The 20422-nt window shown below is 36.1% G+C and overlaps 1 protein-coding gene across 1 annotated transcript; it reads left to right on the top strand.

The window, feature by feature from the left end:
* The first annotated feature begins 13517 nt into the window (after window positions 1-13517).
* On the top strand, window positions 13518-19816 carry LOC117622377 (calcium-transporting ATPase 1-like). Its single transcript, XM_034353033.1, has 7 exons — window positions 13518-14206; window positions 15160-15214; window positions 15332-17283; window positions 17722-17880; window positions 18379-18550; window positions 18657-18955; window positions 19300-19816. Exons 1-7 carry the CDS (start codon window positions 14033-14035, stop codon window positions 19537-19539), a joined length of 3051 nt encoding a protein of 1016 aa, XP_034208924.1. The 5' UTR covers window positions 13518-14032; the 3' UTR covers window positions 19540-19816.
* The last annotated feature ends 606 nt before the right edge of the window (window positions 19817-20422 follow it).

Raw genomic sequence — 20422 nt, forward strand, 5'->3', positions numbered from 1 at the left:
TATTATACTTTTCCCCATGCACAGCCCTCAAAAAACTAACCCAATTGGCAGTTTTAGATTAGACTCATGAATTTCCGCAGGGTTGACTTCCAATTACAACTTTGACTTGTTGGGTTGTAAATTTAGGAGGAAGGTGAGGAGGGGTGAGAAAAATAGATTTTGATGGGTACTGTACTGAAATTCTCATTGTCCCATATAAGATATGTTGTTGGCTGGACTTGGACATAATTGGTATTTCACTGCCTACCCTAACAACACATTGGGATTTTCCTGTGTGGTCCTGTTAGCAAAAGACATGAAAAAATATGTCACCGTTTGCATAAATTTCATGTCTTATAGGCTTTGTATGGAGACATGCATCCCTCTGATAGAGATGGCATTTGGTGCTCTCAAAACCCAACCTATGTATATCAAAAGAAACCACTCAAAATATATAATAAGTTGGTTGAATTGGCAACGCATTCACAATCTATGATGAGGAGGCTAAGTACAGAGAATATAGTGTGCCCCACTTCTGTAATCCCTAATCTGATTTCAATGTATCTCAATCCATATATGGATAAAAAAGAAGGGAAGATTACTTTTTTGACAGAAAAAAGAAAAAGAAGGGAAGGTTACTTGTTCGAAAAGTATACTTAATATGGAAGAATTTTAATTAATCGTGCCACGTGGTGCTTCGGGTACCATTGATCTGTTGGATGTGTACGTATGTGATGATTATGCTATGTATATATGATACAAGTGCACAATGACAGCTGAAGGGAAGTACGTTCACAATGATAACGATATGGACCATATGAAACACATTAACAAAATTATGGACCAGAATAAATATGGCCTACCAATTGAACTGTCAGAAGTTAGGCAAATATCAAGTGCTCCTGTTTAATTTCATATTAGTCTTCAATTTATATGGTAGTCGCCTACGCACATGCATGAGTGATGATCATATCTTAATGTATATGATTTATGCTATGTATGATAGGTCATAGTTACTCACGCACGCACTCACACACGCACGTGGGCAAGCTTTAGCGCATATTTTTCTGTCCTCATACGGATTAGATTGTGAAATATGTTGTGATGAGTATGATGCGTCATGAGCATGAGCAAAACAAGAGTCCAAGAGCAATGGATATGAAGGTTTTAACATTTAGAATCTGATTCAATGGAGGTAGCCTTCAAACCAAAAGAAAATATACCATGGAAAGAAACATGTATGGTCCATCTTCTTCTCGTTGCCGCATCCAACTCGATATATCATTGGCTACAAAATTGACATTCTCCATTTGTTTCCCCAACATTATTTTTCCACACCCTCCTCCAAGAAATTTCCCATCTTTGATAAAGTTTGCTCTCTCTCTCTCTCTCTCTCTCTCTCTCTCTCTCTCTCTCTCTCTCTCTCTCTCATGCAAATCTTTTCAATATCGTCTCTAGTACAACTACTGTTGCTAGTACTGATACTGGTACCATTATCAGCTGTAAATAAGCATAATGAATTTCATTTTGAAAAAGATAGATCATGGGTTATAATTGCAAATGATATTCGATATCCCTTACAAGAGATAGAAATATAGCCAAAAATGTGGATCTTATGGAGACACATGGTCTTGGGTATATTTAGAGGGTACACTAGTTAAGTCTCATGCATGTACCCATTGAACCGTGCATGCGCATATGTTAATTTGTGTCCTGGCTCGTGACTTTTCCCCACTCCATTTTTTTTTTTTTTTTATTTTACAAAAACAATATTTTAAATTATTCTAATTTGTTGAAGTTGACTCACCATAAATGCGGAAGGAAGAAGGAACCAATGGGCTGCAAGAAAGAAGCAGCAAGAGAGGAATCGTGTGGAATGCAGGCCAGTGTTTTGGCTCTAGCTTGGTTTTGACACGATTTCTTATTTTTTGGGGGTTTGTTTAGGGTTATAAATAGAATTTTGGGAAATAGCTCTAAATACCACCTTTTTTATAATTTTTTCTGAAAATACCACTGTTCTCTAATTTTTTTACAACTATCACTTATAAATATATATTTGTTGTCAACTTATTGCATATATATCACTTTTTTCTGAAATTTAGTTCTCTCTCTCTCTCTCTCTCTCTCTCTTAGCTAACTACGCATCTTCTCACGAAAAAGAAGATTAAGAACAACCTACAGAACCCACAACTTTGCCCTCAAAACCCAGTTCTTCCTCTTCCTCTCTGTTTTCTTCTCTACCCAAATCCAAACCCCAATTGCGTCTCTCTTTGAATCCCTTCTGTAACCTAAACAAACCCAAACAAAACCATCTTTTCTGAATATGACAGCATGTGTTGGCATTAGGTGGCCATTGTTTGAGCATTTTGGTCCAATTTTAGGGGGTTTTGAAGTCTGGGTTTACATGCCCTCTTCAAGAACAGCTTCTCCAGAAAATGAATTGTTGGGAATATGTAAGTTTTGATGTTAAATTGAACTAACTACGCATCTTCTCAAGAAGAAGAAGATCAAGAACAACCTACAAAACCCACAGCTTTGCCCTCAAAACCCAGTTCTTCCTCTTCCTCTTTGTTTTCTTTTCTACCCAAATCCAAACCCCAATTTCGTCTCTCTTCGAATCCCTTTTGCAACCTAAACAAACCCAAACAAAACCATCTTTTCTGAATATGACAGCATGTGTTGGCATTAGGTGGCCATTGTTTGAGCATTTTGGTCCAATTTTGGGGGGTTTTGAAGTCTGGGTTTACATGCCCTCTTCAAGAACAGCTTCTTCAGAAAATGAATTGTTGGGAATATGTAAGTTTTGATGTTAAATTGAATTTGATTACATAAATTGGAATTCTGATTGATTTCGTATGTATTTCGTGTAGAAAGTGAAGTATTGGGATTGATTTTGTTTGTCTGAAACAACAAATGTGTTTGTTCTTTGTCGATTGATTCTTGCATTTGGTATTGGGAACTTATAATTATATCATAGTGAGGGAGCATCGTTGATTTGCTATTGCAATCGTGTTGTGATTTTATTGCGGTTATATTGTAGTCGTATTGCTTTTGTATTGCTATGGTATTGCTGTTATATTGTTTTTTTTTGGTGTGTTATTGATATGTTACTGTAATTTAATAGGAATATATGTTGATATCATTTTTCTTTATCTGCTTGTGATTTGAGTAGGAGTTGAGATTATTCTTGGCTGAAGTATTATTTACGATCTCTCTCTCTCTCTCTCTCTCTCTGCTCTTCGTATTTTTCTCAACATTTATGTGTTAATTTAATCCTTGGTATTGTTTTGGAACCATAATCATTGTCAATCTCATTGTTTCTTTAAAAGATTGCTGTGAAATTGTTACTTCATTTTCTTCTTTCCTTTGTTTTAAGATATTTTTGTTTGGAGAAAAAGAACTCTGTTTTTGTAATCTAAAAGACTAGGTACTCATGGTGAGTGTTTTCTGATCAACAAGATCCAGACTTTATGTATGTCAGTTTACTACTTTTGCACTTAAACTTTGGCTGTCTAAAATTTGAAAAGTCTTGTATGCCAGCAGTGTATCTATGTCACACATCTTGGGTAAAAGGTATTCTTCAATTGTGATAGTTTGCTCTGTTGTACGTATTCAAACTGCCTCAAAATGTTTTCATTGGTGTCTTGAGTTCAATACCAACAAAAGTTTTTAAATGACAAGAAATTATGAAAAGCTTATACATAACAGACATATAGTTGAACATAGCTAGAGTGTATATTTAGAAGATGTCATTGTGCTTCAAATTAGCAAATTTGTGGGGTGAAAACACAATGGTTGACATGTCATTCTGCATTTGATGAAAATAATTGATGACTTTGTATGGAAGTATACTCATTAAATATCTTAGATTCTATCAATGAATGAAATATTTGCCTTCGAGAGCTTCATGTTTTTCGGTTTGTTTATCTTATATTCTATAAATGAATGAAATATTTTGGTAGATTGGAGAGACTAGTCAGCTAGTGAATTTTGGATCATGACTTTTGAAGGGGGACTAGGCTTGAGCAGCTGCAAGAGTAAAAGGGATGATGCTTCATGTAAATTCAACAATTAAATAGGAGATTTTTGTTTTCAATTTGTTAATTCTTGAGATACTTGGTCATTTTTTAAGATTATGTGAAATAAAAAACTTGTATTGAATATTATTGTATAGGAGACCATGTAATTATTTTGATACCATTAAATGAAATTTTAATTCAATTTACTTGAAAACTTTGGGATCTTGAGCAAGATACGGCAGTCACGTATACGACAGTTTTGAAACATAAAAGACGATAATGTAAGAATGGTTAATTTTGACGATATCCATAGTTGCTTCCACTCCATTATAATGTCATGTAGATTATAAAGTGGCAATAGACATGCAATACAAAACAATATGAAAGCAATAAACAAGCAATAAAGCGGCAATAGACAACCAATGCAAAAGCAATAAAATGGCAATAAACAAGTACCGTATGGATGTCTTTGTACTCTCTTTCCCATATTATATATTGTTCTAATTGTTGAACTATTACAATATTCAGTTGCTACATATAATAAATAGTACATAAAAAATAATGACCATGTATGAAAATTTCATATCATTATAATAATGACCTCAAAAATAATATCAAGTACATTACACAAATATTAGAAACATACGGCTCCACAAGAAGAATACATGATATCTTATGTCCTTACTAATTCTTGGGGCCTAATAACAAGTATAATCAATGATGTGTACAGTTTGCTGCAAGTTTGCTTAGCATTTTCATAATAGAAGCTTTGCTTTTCTCTTCAGAAGGCATCTCAAAGAACTCCTTGTCTACACATTACATTATGCACAAAATGGTCTCCAATGCCAGTGTATGACTTGCACATCAGTGTCTGCACAAACCAGCTAAAACACATTGTGTAATTGTTAACCTCAAATTTGTTCTTCACAGGGAAACGAGTTGGGTGTGGCTTTTTCCTTGTGCAATTTGAAAAGAAAAAGAGAGAGAAACATAAATTGTCAAGACAAAACTGCAGCAAATTATAATTTGGTCAAGTACTCACCATCGGGAAACAATATGCTTTCAATGAATAAATAACATATTAATTTTCAACCAACACTACTGCACAACTCATCTTAGAAACATGATTGAGATTTGACAAACATACAGGTAGAAGATCCAATCCATTACAACACTCACATGCAAAAAACGAACCTAAATTATAAGCCAACTCAAGCTACAAAAACCCAACTTGTTGAGCACCAGTCAACAAGTTTTATAGGCAAATTGAAATCAAGTAGAAATTACTTCAGCAGTAACACCTTCATTTTTTCAACCAAAGATGCCAGCTTCCTTTCAATATCAACAAGAACATTCAATTAGTCCCAAGATGTGGGACATAGATACCTAGTCTTTTAGATTACAAAAACATAGTTCTTTTTCTCCAAACAAAAATATCTTAAAACAAAGGAAAGAAGAAAATGAAGTGACAATTTCACAGCAATCTTTTAAAGAAACAATGAGATTGACACTGATTATGGTTCCAAAACAATGCCAGACATTAAATTAGCACATAAATGTTGAGAAAAATACAAAGAGCACATAGAGAGAGAGAGAGAGAGAGAGAGAGAGAGAGAGAGAGAGAGAGAGATCGTAAATAATACTTCAGCCAAGAATAATCTCAACTCCTACTCAAATCACAAGCAGATAAAGAAAAATGATATCAACATATATTCCTATTAAATTATAGTAACATATCAATAAAACACCAAAAAATATTAATATAACAACAATACCATAGCAATACAAACGCAATACGACTACAATACAACTGCAATAAAATCACAATACGATTGTTGTTCTTGAAGAGGGCATGTAAACCTAGCCTTCAAAACCCCCCAAAATTGGACCAAAATGCTCAAACAATGGCCACCTAATGCCAACACATGCTGTCATATTCAAAAAAGATGGTTTTGTTTGGGTTTGTTTAGGTTGCAAAAGGGATTCGAAGAGAGACAAAATTGGGGTTTGGATTTGTGTAGAAAAGAAAACAAAGAGGAAGAGGAAGAACTGGGTTTTGAGGGCAAAGCTGTGGGTTTTGTAGGTTGTTCTTGATCTTCTTCTTCGTGAGAAGATGCGTAGTTAGTTCAATTTAACATCAAAACTTACATATTCCCAACAATTCATTTTCTGGAGAAGCTGTTCTTGAAGAGGGCATGTAAACCCAGACTTCAAAACCCCCCAAAATTGGACCAAAATGCTCAAACAATGGCCACCTAATGCCAACACATGCTGTCATATTCAGAAAAGATGGTTTTGTTTGGGTTTGTTTAGGTTGCAGAAGGGATTCAAAGAGAGACGAAATTGGGGTTTGGATTTGGGTAGAGAAGAAAACAGAGAGGAAGAGGAAGAACTGGGTTTTAGGGCAAAGTTGTGGGTTTTGTAAGTTGTTCTTGATCTTCTTCTTCGTAAGAAGATGCGTAGTTAGCTAGATGGGGGGAGAGAGAGAGAGAACTAAATTTCAGAGAAACGTGATATGTGTGCAATAAGTGGACAATAAATATATATTTATAGGTGATAGTTGCAAAAAAATTGGGGAGAGGTGGTATTTTCAGAAAAAATTATAAAAAGGGTGGCATTTAGAGCTATTTCCCTATAATTTTTGGGGCTATGTTAAACTTGCCGAGCCAAAGAGAGGTCGGGGAGTTTAGAAGATAGAGTCACACGAGAATTCAAGAGAGAATTATTGGGAAGTTTATAAGAGCACCAAAGGGTTTGAGCGAGGGTTAAGACTTAGAGTTTGAGAGAATAGTGCGCTAAGGGGTTTTGAGTTGTAAACCAAACAACCACTGACGGACTCATAATTTTTTAGCAGAGGTGCAATATTGACCGCCAGTGCAAACAACTATTTGTTTTTACTTTTTTAGTTAAATTTTTTAAGGGAATCACCAAACAGGATGTAGGCACGTTGTCGAACTTCTATAAATATTTGTGTGTTGTCGAACTTCTATAAATATTTGTGTTATTGTGTGTTTGTTTACTTTCTTCATAGTGTGTGTGATTCTTTCTCTGAGAGGTTTATATTTGTGCCCTCGTATAGTCCATCAACAATAAATTCTTGAACCATCATCTCTGGCATTGGGCAAAGCTAATGAATTAGCTAGCTAGCCATATATAGCCTAAGAAAGTAGGCTTCCATTCCATCAATTGGACATAAAGGCGTGTGAGCTACAAAGTCGGGTCCCCTGGCCATTTCATACTTGACAAGGACGTTGTTAAATGTTAGATAAAGAGAACAGAAGACAAAAAGGGTGTGTGGTTTCTAGAATTGCATAGAGGTGGTTCGTGTGCACCCAAAGTTTCATGGCTTAAATTTGGTTGGATGACTCATATAAGGCTTATCGTCTTATCTACTTTACTTTTGGGGGTCTTTCTTTCTTTTCTCTTACTTTGTTGTCTAGCATCTTCCTCGTATTCTATGTAATTATATAATCCATATATTATAGGCTATGTTAGAATGGGATACCTATGGCTATGGCCTCGGCGTTCTTATGTTATTAGAAGGATTAATTACAGTTTAGTATTATGCGGTATATAATAATTTTTATTTTTTTATTTTTTATAATTAGATATTTTGGTCTATTAAATTTATTACAATGTGATTTTGTTATTAGGATTTTCATTAGATTTCTCTGTTAGTTGTCTATGTGGTACTGTAAGTCCCATATTTTTTATTTTTTAAAATTTTAAATTGATTAAAATATTAAAAATAAAATTCTCTCTCTCTCTCTCTCTCTCTCTCTCTCTCTCTCTCTCTCTCTCTCTCTCTCTCTCTCTCTCTCTCTCTCTCTCTCTCTCTCTCTCTCTCTCTCTCTCTCCCAAAACCCATACCACAGCCACCCTCCATAGGTCATCAAACCTCGACCAAATAATAAAAGTGGACCATTTTGAGTTTGTGATGGTTAATTTGTGTTTTGACCAAAATTTCAGAATTCATTGGTGTAATTAAGTCTTGAAATATATAGTCCACTAGAAATGATCCGAGAAACATATCACACATGGGAAGAATCCACCAGCCTTGAGTCTTGTGCGTACACATCCCGTCTACATTCACACGACACTCGTACAAAAGGGTCCCATATTTAAGTCATTTGACTATGTGCAAGTATTTGTTGCATTGGCTATGATATCATTCTATGAAGAAGACTTTCTCAAGAACATCATGAAATAATTCTGAAACAAAGCCACTCATATGATTCCTAGATCGATATAATATATGTGAATTGAATTGAATAATGTTGCAGTTGAAATAGTTTTCCTTTCCTTTCCTTTCCTTTCCTTTCCTTTCCCCACTATCTCCTAATCAAATGGCTAGCCAATACCCACGTTCCCCGTAATATTGCCATCATGCACAAATCTCTCATAAAGGGAAAAATAGTGTGCTTAATTATTCTTGAACAGAAATAATTGAAGAAAAGGGTTATTTAAAGTAAATGAACCCTAGGTTTCTATTGATGCCATGTCGCCTAAAAAGGGCAGGTTTGGATAATCCATGTATCATTAGCTAGAAGAATATTTACTCGAACCGATTTTGGACATAATCATGTATCATAAATAAATCCAGTAACTTTTTTAGCTTTCGTCCATGTTCATGGACCAAAGCTTTCCACTTTTCAATCCCAACCCAACATTTGTTTTTAGGATAAACAAGTCTCACTCAGATTTCCTTTTCTCAAGCACGCGTGCGTGTACATGACTCTGCCTCCCACTCCAATGGTTTCCCATGCTATGCTATGAGGTGACTTTGTGTTTTGCATCTTCGATTCTCATCATCAATTATTTAGATTTGATGTACTTGGATAAGGTGGAAGCAACAACGTAAGATCAACCAATTTTCCTCCTATTATAATTTAGATTACATATTAATTAAAAATATATATCTAAGTAATCCTTTCATGGATATGAATATTTCACTTCTCATTTATATACTGGCTATTCTGATAAATCTAGCTTTATGCAATCGTCTCAACTTTTCTTTAACTTTTAATTACGTTTCAATGGATATACGTAACGGAGTTTGTTGGTGTGTTAAGTAGCCTTCTTTAATCGGCAACCGATGCTTAATGAGTTTTCTGTCAAGACCTGACATTTCATGATAATACCAAGCAAAACAATCTTTAAACTCATGAAAGACTGCAATCATTTCTGATTATATATTGAACTTTTCGCTTCTTGTTTCTATTGTTCTTATGTGGCGATTTCTTTGTCCATAAAGGACAAGATATGTTTAACGGCGCGTTATTATGGATGGTTACAAAGATATGATAGTACATTTTTGACTTGATTTGTACGGTGATATTAAGTTATACAAAAATGGTAAATCAAATAAAATAAATAAAACAAGTGGAAACATAATGAAAATGATTTGTTTTTGGACCTTTTGTTAAAGTCTTCATGGATGTCTAATGGTAGTTGTGGGGTATCCATTGCTAATGTGAAAGATAAGAGTGATTAAGAATTCTATGTTTTATTGGCAGGAAAAAGAGTGTAACGTTATATGCACTTTTCCATATTGTTGTTGAGGGTAGCTTCTATATTAATAAAGCGAAGCCTTTTAATATAGAATACAACTAATGCCATTCATTCATTTATCAAACTAGTTCTTTGGGTTAGTTTGGATGTTTAATTGTATCACATATAATACTCTTTTTTATTATTATTATATATAAATACAAGCGATAATTTAAACTGTAAGAGGATTGAAGTTTCTCACACACATGCACACATTACCAACCGATAATTTATCATATATCACGTTTATCCTTTGAAATAAGGGAACAACTATTTTGTGAGACAACCCTCGGTTGAACTTGTAGGTAAGTTTTTAGGACCATGCACGTCTACTACTCACTCTTGTTACTCGTGATTTCACTTTTGTTATCCTATCTCACCTTTGCAGTTGCATGATCGAATGAGGATCTTTCACTTCATAGTTCTACTATGGATGGATCATGGATGACGCATGTGACCTATTGAGCAAGACATTATGTGTGTGAGTCTGACGTCGGCATCTCCTAACCCTAAGCACATAAAATCTCCTGACTCATGTAGGTTGTAATTAGATTAGATTAAAGAGACAAAGAATCTTAACTTATCAAACGCTATAATTTAGAAATGTGATAGATTATGGCCTACACTGCACGCGTGCATTGGTAAACATATGTACGTCCACACATTCTTGGATATCTTAATTCTAAGATTGTGGGGTTTCCATTTTGTTGTCTGCTTAGTTTCACCTACTGTTCTATCTATTATGTGACCATTAAACATTTGACTTTTGTAATACCAATCCAACACATTAGGGCTGCAAGTTGGTTCGAGAAAAAGTTCGAATTTGTACAGACTTGCATTAGATTCAACTCGTTTACACTCGATTAACAAACAAGCCAAGTTGGACTTGGTTTGCTCGACTCTTATCTTATAAATAATTATTTTCAAAGTGATTCTATCCAACAACAAATGAGAGAGCATTGTGCTTTTTTTCCTCTTTTCCTTTTTAAAGGATATCTTAACTATTATTATTCACTATTTATCATTAAAGCTTTGTTGAGGTTGAAGATTCTCCAACAGCCTATTCAACAGCTTTGGAATGCAAAAATCTGTGAGTCATAACATCAAAATCCTCTCCAACAACCTTGTCAAACTTAGTCATCAAACATGCCTCTCTCTTTAAGGTTGGTAAGTTGATCTTAGCTCTTCAAAACATTTAATTTTACTTTGAAAAAATAAAACCTACCTTGAAAATGTTAAAAACATGCATTTTTTTTTTCCTTTTCAAACAATAAATACATAAGACATTTTCATATTTTCATATTTTTTATTCTTTTTCATAACATTACATTAATTAATTGAATTGAAGAGTCTGCTGGGGCACAATATATTAAAGTAGCAAACAACGCTTTTCAAATTGCCACGTAAGTCAACAAACTTCAACTTAAAATTTTAATTTGCTATTACTGTTGGAGATGTTCTTACATAAACGAGACAACTCATTACTATAAATTGGCTCGTGAAAAAACCGAATCAAGCCAAAAATTGATCAATTTTTAAATCACTCAAACTTGAGGACTGTAATATTTGGCTTGACTCAGCTAGTTTACATACACACATAGGTGTCTATAATATTTAATACCTCATTTTTTTGAATTAAGGAGGCGGGCCAGTAGATTCAAAATTTTGAAACCAGGGCTCTAGGCCTCGACTGAAAAGAGCAATTTGAGGCCCCTCTGCAACTTGGGCCTGGGTGGGGTCTTATTTTTTCTTCTAAATGATAAAAGTCACCGTCCAATCCAAGTCAAGAAATGGGTTTGGTTTTGCGAATCAATACAAACGAAGGTTGTTCGGCGCATGGGCTTTTAGTCCCCTTTTGAGAAATGCGGCTTATCCTGAAATTAATCGCGAAATTGCAAGGAAACATCACGGGAATGCCTGCACGAGCACGACAATTGAAAAAGGCATTGGGGACCCACTCAGTCGCTCACACGACGCAACAGTCTTCTATATAAGCGTTTTCTCCGCCAATTTGGTTGCTGCTATTTTATTCTTATTGCCGGCTTTAGATAGTCTTCTTTGGTATATTTTTGAATAAATTACATGTGTACAAGGTGAAAAATGTTTATAACACTTCAATCGATGGACCCTACATCTTAATGTATGTTAATTTCAGCACAACAGGTTTGATTTTAAACAAGTAGTTTGATTTTAATATGAAAATGATGTTTAACTGCTATTCTACTAGTCTTGCTCTTGGTTAGAAAAATTATGATGAGTAAATATAAGTGGCTGAACTTGAGAGCAGCTTTCCTATACCTGAGTTATTGTGATCGACCTCCTCTCATTCAATATTGTATTTTGTCAGAAAAAATGTCAAAAAGAAAAATCCTTTGATTTTTAATTGTTCCTGTAAGATGCTTCCGACTTTCGGGAAAGTGTGTGTGATTATTTGTCCCATCCTCGCCCACGTGATCCTCCATTATGGCCTGTACAGACAGATCTCACTTAGGCTGCCTACTCATTTTAAAATGGGAGGATCACACCATAAAATAACAAATAAATAAAAATGTAATGGGCCCTATCCGCCGTTTACACTTGTCAATACCTTATTGGCCTTCCAATTCTAATAAAACCAAGCCCACATGCCGAAAACGCGCTTCAAGTCCATCACCAACCAATCAACAGCATTTAAAAATTCAAACCAATCACCCCTCTTCGACGCGGTACAGTCTCACGCGGCAAACGATATTTTTGTTTTTTTACTCCCTTTCTCTCTCTCTCAACCACTCCCAACTGAAAAACAATCGTTCTTGAAACGTTTTTTCTTTGGCAAAATCTCATTTTTGATTCCTGTGTTTTATCATTTTTATTATTAAAGTTCATGTGATTTTATTACTTTTATTCTAAAATTTCGTTTATTTTGCCTTTGTAGTTTTAATTTGAAGCAATTCAAGGAGAATACTTAATTTTTATCAAATTTTCTGAACTTATGTTATCTGTGGAGGGGCAATTCAGTCCATAAATTAAAAAAAAAAATTCATTCCTTTTAAAATTAAACAACACAAATTTAAATTTATATAAAATAATTTTAAAATAAATATAAAAACTCTCCATCCCTACCCTTCTCCTCTCAACCCTACACCTACCAACAGTCACCGCCCAACCTCAGCCAGCCAACACCTCCCTGTAACCCAACCACCACCCGAGCCACCCAAGCCCACCCCATCCCCAAAAAGCCAAATCGCTTAAGAACCAAACCATACTTAACAACTTGACTTCACACCATACCATCGCCGTCGGCAACAAAACGAAGAGAAAACAAACCCAGACTTCAAAGCAAACCAAATTAACCGCTCCCCCAACTTGGATCCAGCCACTTATCAACAAACCAGATTAACCCCTCCCCCACCGCCCACCTGACCTCTCCCCATGACGAAACCACCTGACATGTAACCCAATTTCCAAAGATCTGTTTTGTTTAATTATATATATTTTATTTTGTTTGTAAGCTACTGAAACACCCAAGCAAGATCTCACCCTAGCATATGATTTTGATGAAAGGGATGTCATAAGACCCAAGAACCTTTGGCTCTTCCAACTTCAGTAGCCTATGCTTTTGGTTAGAGAAATATGACTGGGCCCAAATATTCATTAAACTTTGTTTGAGCTTTGACTAATTAGAGAAGGGGAGAGAGAGAAGAATGATTGACAAAAAATTTGGTTGTTCGGGCGATTTGGTTCGTTTGGGATGGGGCAGGCTTGGGTGGCTGGGGTGGTGGTTGGGTTACATGGAGGCAGTGGGTGGGTGGGGACTGTTGGTTTGTGTAGGTTTGAGAGGAGAAGGGAAGGGAGAGGTTTCATTTTTATTTTAAAACTATTTTTATATAAATATAAATTTTATATTGTTTAGTTTTAAAAGGAATGAATTTTGTAATAATTTGTGGCCTGAATTGCCCCTACTAAGTAACAGAAGTTAAGAAAATTGGTCAAAATTTGAGTATTGTCCTTGAATTGATTCCAATTCAAACCAGAAGGACAAAATTGACGTTTTGCCTTTTTCTTTTGCTTGAAACGTTTTGCAAAGAATCTGGTCCGAGAGATGATAAAGGCGAGGGTTACACGTTGAAAAACAGAGTCAACAGTCACTCTCTCTGTGTCCTTTAGCTTTAGCCATAACCAAAAAAAAAAACCAAAAGCAAGAAGAGTAAGAAGACAGGGCCAGAGAAAGATTTGGAGGGGAAGACCAAGTCTGATTTTCAAGGGTCAATTCTGGTCTTATATTTCATTTGAATTTGAAAAAGAAAAAAATCAAATCAAATCAGAGACTGAAGACTAAAAAATACGATTCGAGGTACTGTTGGTACAAATTTTTGTTCCTCTGGTTCGGCCTGCCTTTTGATTCTTTGGTGGTGTGCTTGAGTAAAGGCTAGGGTTTCTGTGTATAAAATTGTGTATAGAAGAATAGCCGGATAGGTCGCGTTTGGTGAAGCTGCGAAGCTGAGATGGAGAGCTATTTGAATGAGAACTTTGATTTGAAGGCGAAGAACTCGTCGGAGGAGGCCCTCCAGAGATGGAGAAAGCTCTGTTGGATTGTGAAGAATAAGAAACGGAGGTTCCGCTTCACTGCTAATCTCCCCAAGCGTTTCGAGGCTGAAGCTATTCGACGCACCAATCAGGTTTAAATCGCTTTCTATTTTGTTTTTTCCTTCCTTCTTTTTCTTTTTTCCAGCTAATTAGTGCTTATGATTGATTGGTTGTCCTTGATCCAAAAGGTACTTACCATACTTGTAAACGACTGCCAGAAGTCTAGAATAGATCAAATCATTAATCTGAATTTGAAATTGATTAAGTTCCATTCATGCGTATTTGTAGATTTACATTTGAGTTATTTGCATGCTGAACAAAATCAAATCCACACATATATGGAAAGTTGAGGCTCATCTTGAGCAACATATTTTAGATGTAAGGAAGAGCATCTCTGCTTATTTGAAAAGATTTCGTTATGGGGGTGATATGTTATTCGAAATTTGAGATCATGTATTCCAGGTGGACGGTGAATAATCCTTGCTGTTAACAGATCCAGTTGTCCTGCAAATGTTATTATTTTCAATGACAGCTTGAACAAATAGCCATTTGGTGTTGTCAGATTTCACTGAATGTTGAACCATGTGGAAATGGAAAATCCTGAGAAAGTAACTTGCCACTGAATTTGGTATAGTGATATGGAGTGTGCTACGATGAGGTTCCATAAGAGGACTCAAACGTTTATTGCTTTCATGACATGAGAATTTGTTTTGGCTGGATGTCTGGGAACGTACTATAGTCTTGAACAATATCATTTCCAGAACCATGCATGGTGAAAATTTTCAGTAATTCAGCTGCTTTAAATGATCTTATGCTGCATGTAAATGAATATAAGTTCAATTCCTCGGTGAACAGTAGTTACTGTATCATGAACTATGAAATTAAGGTCTACTATAAAACAAGGGAAATTAAGGTCTGCCATACTTTCTGTAGAAGTATATATCTTACTGTCTTATAAAGGAAAATTATGTTTCTTACTGTGGACTTGGTTTTCTTTTTTTCTTTTTTGTTTTTTGCATCCGTTCTTCTTCGGTTGAATTAATAGGAAAAGTTTAGAGTTGCAGTTTTGGTTTCACAAGCTGCACTTCAGTTTATCCAAGGCAAGAATCTTAACCTGCTCAGTTCAAAAGTTGGCTATACGATGGTTATGTTTTTTCAAACAAGAGTTCTCTTTATGTTATCCATTTATTTAGTTTTCAACCCTCAAATGTATGCAGGCTTAAGTTTTCTCAGTGACTATACTGTGCCTGAGGAAGTCAAAGCTGCAGGGTTTCAAATTTGTGCTGATGAGTTGGGCTCGATTGTTGAAGGCCGTGATGTGAAGAAGCTGAGAATTCATGGTGGTGTTGAGACTATTACAGGCAAGCTTGGAACATCAAGTGTCAATGGAATTTCCACTTCTGAGCAATTGTTGAGTCAAAGAAAAGAAATTTATGGAATTAATAAATTCACTGAAAGACCATCACGCGGATTTTTTGTTTATGTGTGGGAAGCCCTTCAAGACACTACCCTCATGATACTTGCATTTTGTGCCTTTGTCTCTCTGCTTGTTGGGATAATGACAGAAGGATGGCCAAAGGGTGCCCATGATGGACTCGGAATTGTTGCGAGCATTTTGCTTGTTGTATTTGTCACTGCAACTAGCGATTATAAACAGTCCCTGCAGTTCAAGGACTTGGAAAAGGAGAAGAAAAAAATTACTGTTCAGGTTACTAGAGACGGATTCAGACAGAAGTTGTCAATATATGATCTACTTCCTGGTGACATTGTTCATCTCTCTATTGGGGATCTGGTCCCAGCTGATGGACTCTTTGTTTCTGGGTTTTCTGTGCTGATAAATGAATCTAGTTTAACTGGAGAGAGTGAACCGGTCAATGTCAATGCTGTGAATCCTTTTCTCCTATCAGGAACTAAAGTTCAAGATGGATCATGCAAGATGCTTGTGACTACTGTTGGAATGAGAACCCAGTGGGGTAAACTGATGGCTACCCTCAGTGAAGGAGGAGATGATGAAACTCCCTTGCAGGTCAAACTAAATGGTGTGGCAACCATCATTGGGAAAATAGGCCTGTTTTTTGCTGTTGTGACATTTGCTGTATTGGTTCAAGGATTGTTCAGCCGCAAGCTTCAAGAAGGATCTCACTTGATATGGTCTGGAGATGAAGCATTGGAAATCTTGGAATTTTTTGCTATAGCTGTTACAATTGTTGTTGTTGCTGTTCCTGAAGGCTTGCCTTTGGCTGTGACATTGAGTCTTGCTTTTGCCATGAAGAAGATGATGAACGATAGGGCACTTGTCCGGCATTTGGCTGCTTGTGAGACAATGGGATCAGCCACAACCATCTGCAGTGACAAGACTGGGACACTAACTACTAACCACATGACTGTTGTGAAAGCTTGCATTTGTGGAAAAATCAAAGATGTGGGAACCTCTAAAGGAGCTTCTAACTTGTCCTCTGAAATTCCTGGTTCATCTTTGAGAGTTCTGCTCCAATCTATTTTTAACAACACAGGAGGAGAAGTTGTTAAAAACAAAGATGGAAAGATTGAGTTATTGGGAACACCCACTGAAACTGCTATTTTGGAATTTGGGATGTTGCTCGGAGGCGATTTCGAGGCAGAACGACAAGCATCGAAGGTTGTGAAAGTTGAGCCCTTCAATTCTCTGAAGAAGCGAATGGGTGTTGTTCTAGAGCTTCCTGAAGGTGGCTTCCGTGTGCACTGTAAAGGTGCATCTGAGATAGTTTTAGCTGCATGTGACAAATTCTTGAGTCCAGATGGCGAGGTTGTTCCCCTTGACAGAGCATCCATCGATCTTTTGAATGGCATCATTGAACGATTTGCTAGTGAAGCCCTTAGAACTCTCTGCCTCGCGTACATGGAGATTGGAAACGAGTTCTCTGCTGAAAGTCCTATTCCTAGCTCTGGGTATACATGTATAGGCATTGTGGGTATCAAAGATCCAGTTCGTCCTGGTGTCAAGGAGTCTGTTGAGATTTGTAGGTCTGCTGGCATTACTGTCAGGATGGTAACTGGAGACAACATAAACACTGCAAAAGCAATTGCAAGAGAATGTGGAATTTTGACTGATGGGGGTTTGGCAATTGAAGGCCCTGAATTCCGTGAGAAGAGCGAGGAGGAATTACAAAAAATTATTCCAAAACTTCAGGTGCATTTTCTTAGCTTTTTAAAAGACACTTACGTAGAAACATGTATACCACATTTTCAAAAAATCCCGCTAGATGTGTCTCACAAACATTTAATTAATTAATTAATTATACTATTTTATTTAACAAGATCCCTAAGGTGTTAATTCTATTCAAATTCCCGATTCCTACTTTACTATTCTTGCACAGCTAATTAGGGTGAATAATAAGATGTTACAAATCCATGTCTTTAGCAGGAAGTAGAGTAATAATGATGACAATAACTATATCAATATGAAAGAAAATACATTACTTCTTAACTTATGGGTGAAAGCACGCCTTTAGAAAGTCATATGACAATAATTGAAGTAGAAATTTGCTTTACTATTCTAGTTTTGTAATTCCCTTTGACGAGAAGTGACTTTTCTGTTGACCACAATTTGATATTATCATGTGTTCAGGTAATGGCTCGATCTTCACCAATGGATAAGCATACCCTTGTAAAACAATTGCGAACCACTTTTGAAGAAGTTGTTGCTGTGACTGGTGATGGTACAAATGATGCTCCAGCGCTTCATGAAGCTGATATAGGACTTGCAATGGGCATTGCTGGAACTGAGGTATTTACCAAGATGCTGCCCCTTTTTCTGTCTAGTAAAAGACTCTCTCTCATATCATTAAGTCACCCATTTTTAAGGACCACTTTCCTTTTTCTACATGTAATATGCTGAAAGACAGCCAAATTGTTTAATTGGTACTTTTGTTTATAGGAAGGTTCAATCCGTATAGTTTTCTTGTGCCAGTAAGCCTATTTTGTTATGTTACGAACATTCAATTCAGGTAGAATTTGATTTGAAATTGTAGTTGTACAAATCAGAGCTCCATAATCTTATTACTGACTTTGGATATCAGAAGAATGCACTAGGGTTGCAAAATGGTTGTCCTAAGGTTAAATAATATTGGATTAGATATGGATAATGCAAGAAAGAAGCGAATCCTTTGCCGAAGGAAGTCTCTGTTTCTTTCTTTCTTTTGGGGTAGAGCCCCATATCCTTTAGTTTTTATGTCAACTTGAACCTTTTTGACATTAAGGTAATTAACCATTTGCATTATCTCAGGTGGCAAAAGAAAGTGCTGATGTGATAATTTTGGATGATAACTTCTCTACAATTGTGACTGTGGCCAAATGGGGGCGTTCAGTTTACTTAAACATACAGAAGTTTGTTCAGTTCCAGTTAACTGTCAATGTTGTCGCCCTTGTTGTCAACTTTTCTTCAGCCTGTTTAACCGGTAAGCAGACTGCGATATGTTTTCTTTCTTATTTATGTTTCTTTTTCTTTTTCATGACAATCCTTTAATGTTTAACTTTTGTCTTGGGTGTTGATAATGCTCCTAGGAAATACTCCCCTTACTGCTGTTCAGCTTCTCTGGGTCAACATGATCATGGACACTCTAGGAGCCCTTGCATTAGCCACAGAGCCTCCTAATGATGATTTAATGAAGAGAACACCGGTTGGTAGGAAAGGGAACTTCATCACTAATGTGATGTGGAGGAATATCCTAGGGCAGTCTCTGTATCAGTTTGTGATAATATGGTTTCTACAGACTAGAGGAAAAGAAGCCTTTCAGCTGGTTGGCCCAGATTCTGATTTGATTTTAAACACCCTTATTTTCAACTCATTTGTGTTTTGCCAGGTAATCATGAATCATCAGGCGTTTGACTTAATCATTTGTGTTTATTAATGAATCGGAGTATTGGAAATGCTAGGATTCAAATTCTGAAAATGATACTCATAAAATTCGGAGTATTGGCATGCATGCAGTACTTTATTATCACTGCTGTCATTAGGAGAGTAATTTCCATATACAATGTTGACTAATTAGCTCTGTTACTGTAATATCAAGTAATAATTGCAGCATGCCGGTGGATATGATGGCGAATATCTTGCAAATTTGGAGAGGGAATAAATGCAGCCCCCTTCTTATGCTGATAAGGATTTGCTTAGAGTATTTACTTCCTACTCTCTGTCTTCTTTCAGGTTTTCAATGAGATCAGCTCTAGGGAAATGGAGAAGATAAACGTCTTCAAAGGGATATTGCAGAACTATGTGTTTGTGACTGTGCTCTCATGCACTGTTATCTTTCAAATCATAATCATTGAGTTCCTGGGCACATTTGCAAGCACATCTCCTCTAAGTTTGCAGCAATGGTTCGTGAGCGTTTTACTTGGGTTCCTTGGCATGCCGATTTCAGCAGCTCTGAAATTCATCCCTGTGTAATGAAACAGATCAATCAAAACTTGAAAAGGTACTTGTCGACAGCTGGAGGTTTTGTTTGGGGGATCATTTCAAAGATCATTATCATTCTTTTGATACTGTAAAGTCGGAAAGTCTAGCAAATTTGAAGGCTAAAAAGATGTAATATCCTCAACTTCCGGAAAGATGTCGGTTTTTGTAAACATGATGTGTGATAGCTGTTCTAACTTCTAACTGGTGAAACGTTTAAGGGATTTAGTTTGCGCTGACAGAAGTTTGATCCTGCAGTTCATTCTTGGCATTGCTCCTGTTATTGCCTAATACCGCCTTGCCTTGTAGTGCTATATTATAGTATATAGACACCACTGTTTTCTTAGTAGGCCATCGTGATTATATATTATGGGCAGGTGCTATTTTCTCTGCCTCGAGGCCTCTTCAAACTAGGGCACACGTGGTACCAAAGGATTGGAGTCGATATGAGCGATTGTAAAAATTTTCTCAAGTTCTAATTAGCACGATATCAGAACCACCAAGTGGGAAAAGTAAAATCTCAAATAAAATGTGAGTCTAAATTATTTTTACGTGTAAATTGAGATTATATAGACCCTTGGTAATTCAGCTACGGTCAAAGATCAAAGATGCTATTTTTCTAGTTGACCAAGTTTTGACAGCACGACTATCAACTCTTTTGGCCACTCAAAAAATAAAAAAGCATTAACGACTATGATATGCCATGCAACCTGTTTATTTTTTATTTTTCCGTTGTACGTGAAAGGGTAAAAGAAAAGTGTAAAACTGTAAAATTTATGAACAGCAGCCCATAACCTAAAACAGGTAAATTTTGTTTTTGTTTTTGTTTTCTCCGAGGTTAAGACTGGTAACTTTAGCTTCTAATATGATCCACATA

Source organism: Prunus dulcis, chromosome 1 (genome assembly GCF_902201215.1).
Source record: "Prunus dulcis chromosome 1, ALMONDv2, whole genome shotgun sequence".
Classification (NCBI taxonomy): Eukaryota; Viridiplantae; Streptophyta; class Magnoliopsida; order Rosales; family Rosaceae; genus Prunus; species Prunus dulcis.

Bases quoted from the DNA above. Each gene is read 5' to 3' on its own strand.
- LOC117622377 (XM_034353033.1), top strand. From the start codon at position 14,033: ATGGAGAGCTATTTGAATGAGAACTTTGATTTGAAGGCGAAGAACTCG. The intron at 17,284-17,721 runs GTGCATTTTCTT...TCATGTGTTCAG, and splicing joins AAATTATTCCAAAACTTCAG to GTAATGGCTCGATCTTCACC. The intron at 17,881-18,378 runs GTATTTACCAAG...GCATTATCTCAG, and splicing joins TGGGCATTGCTGGAACTGAG to GTGGCAAAAGAAAGTGCTGA.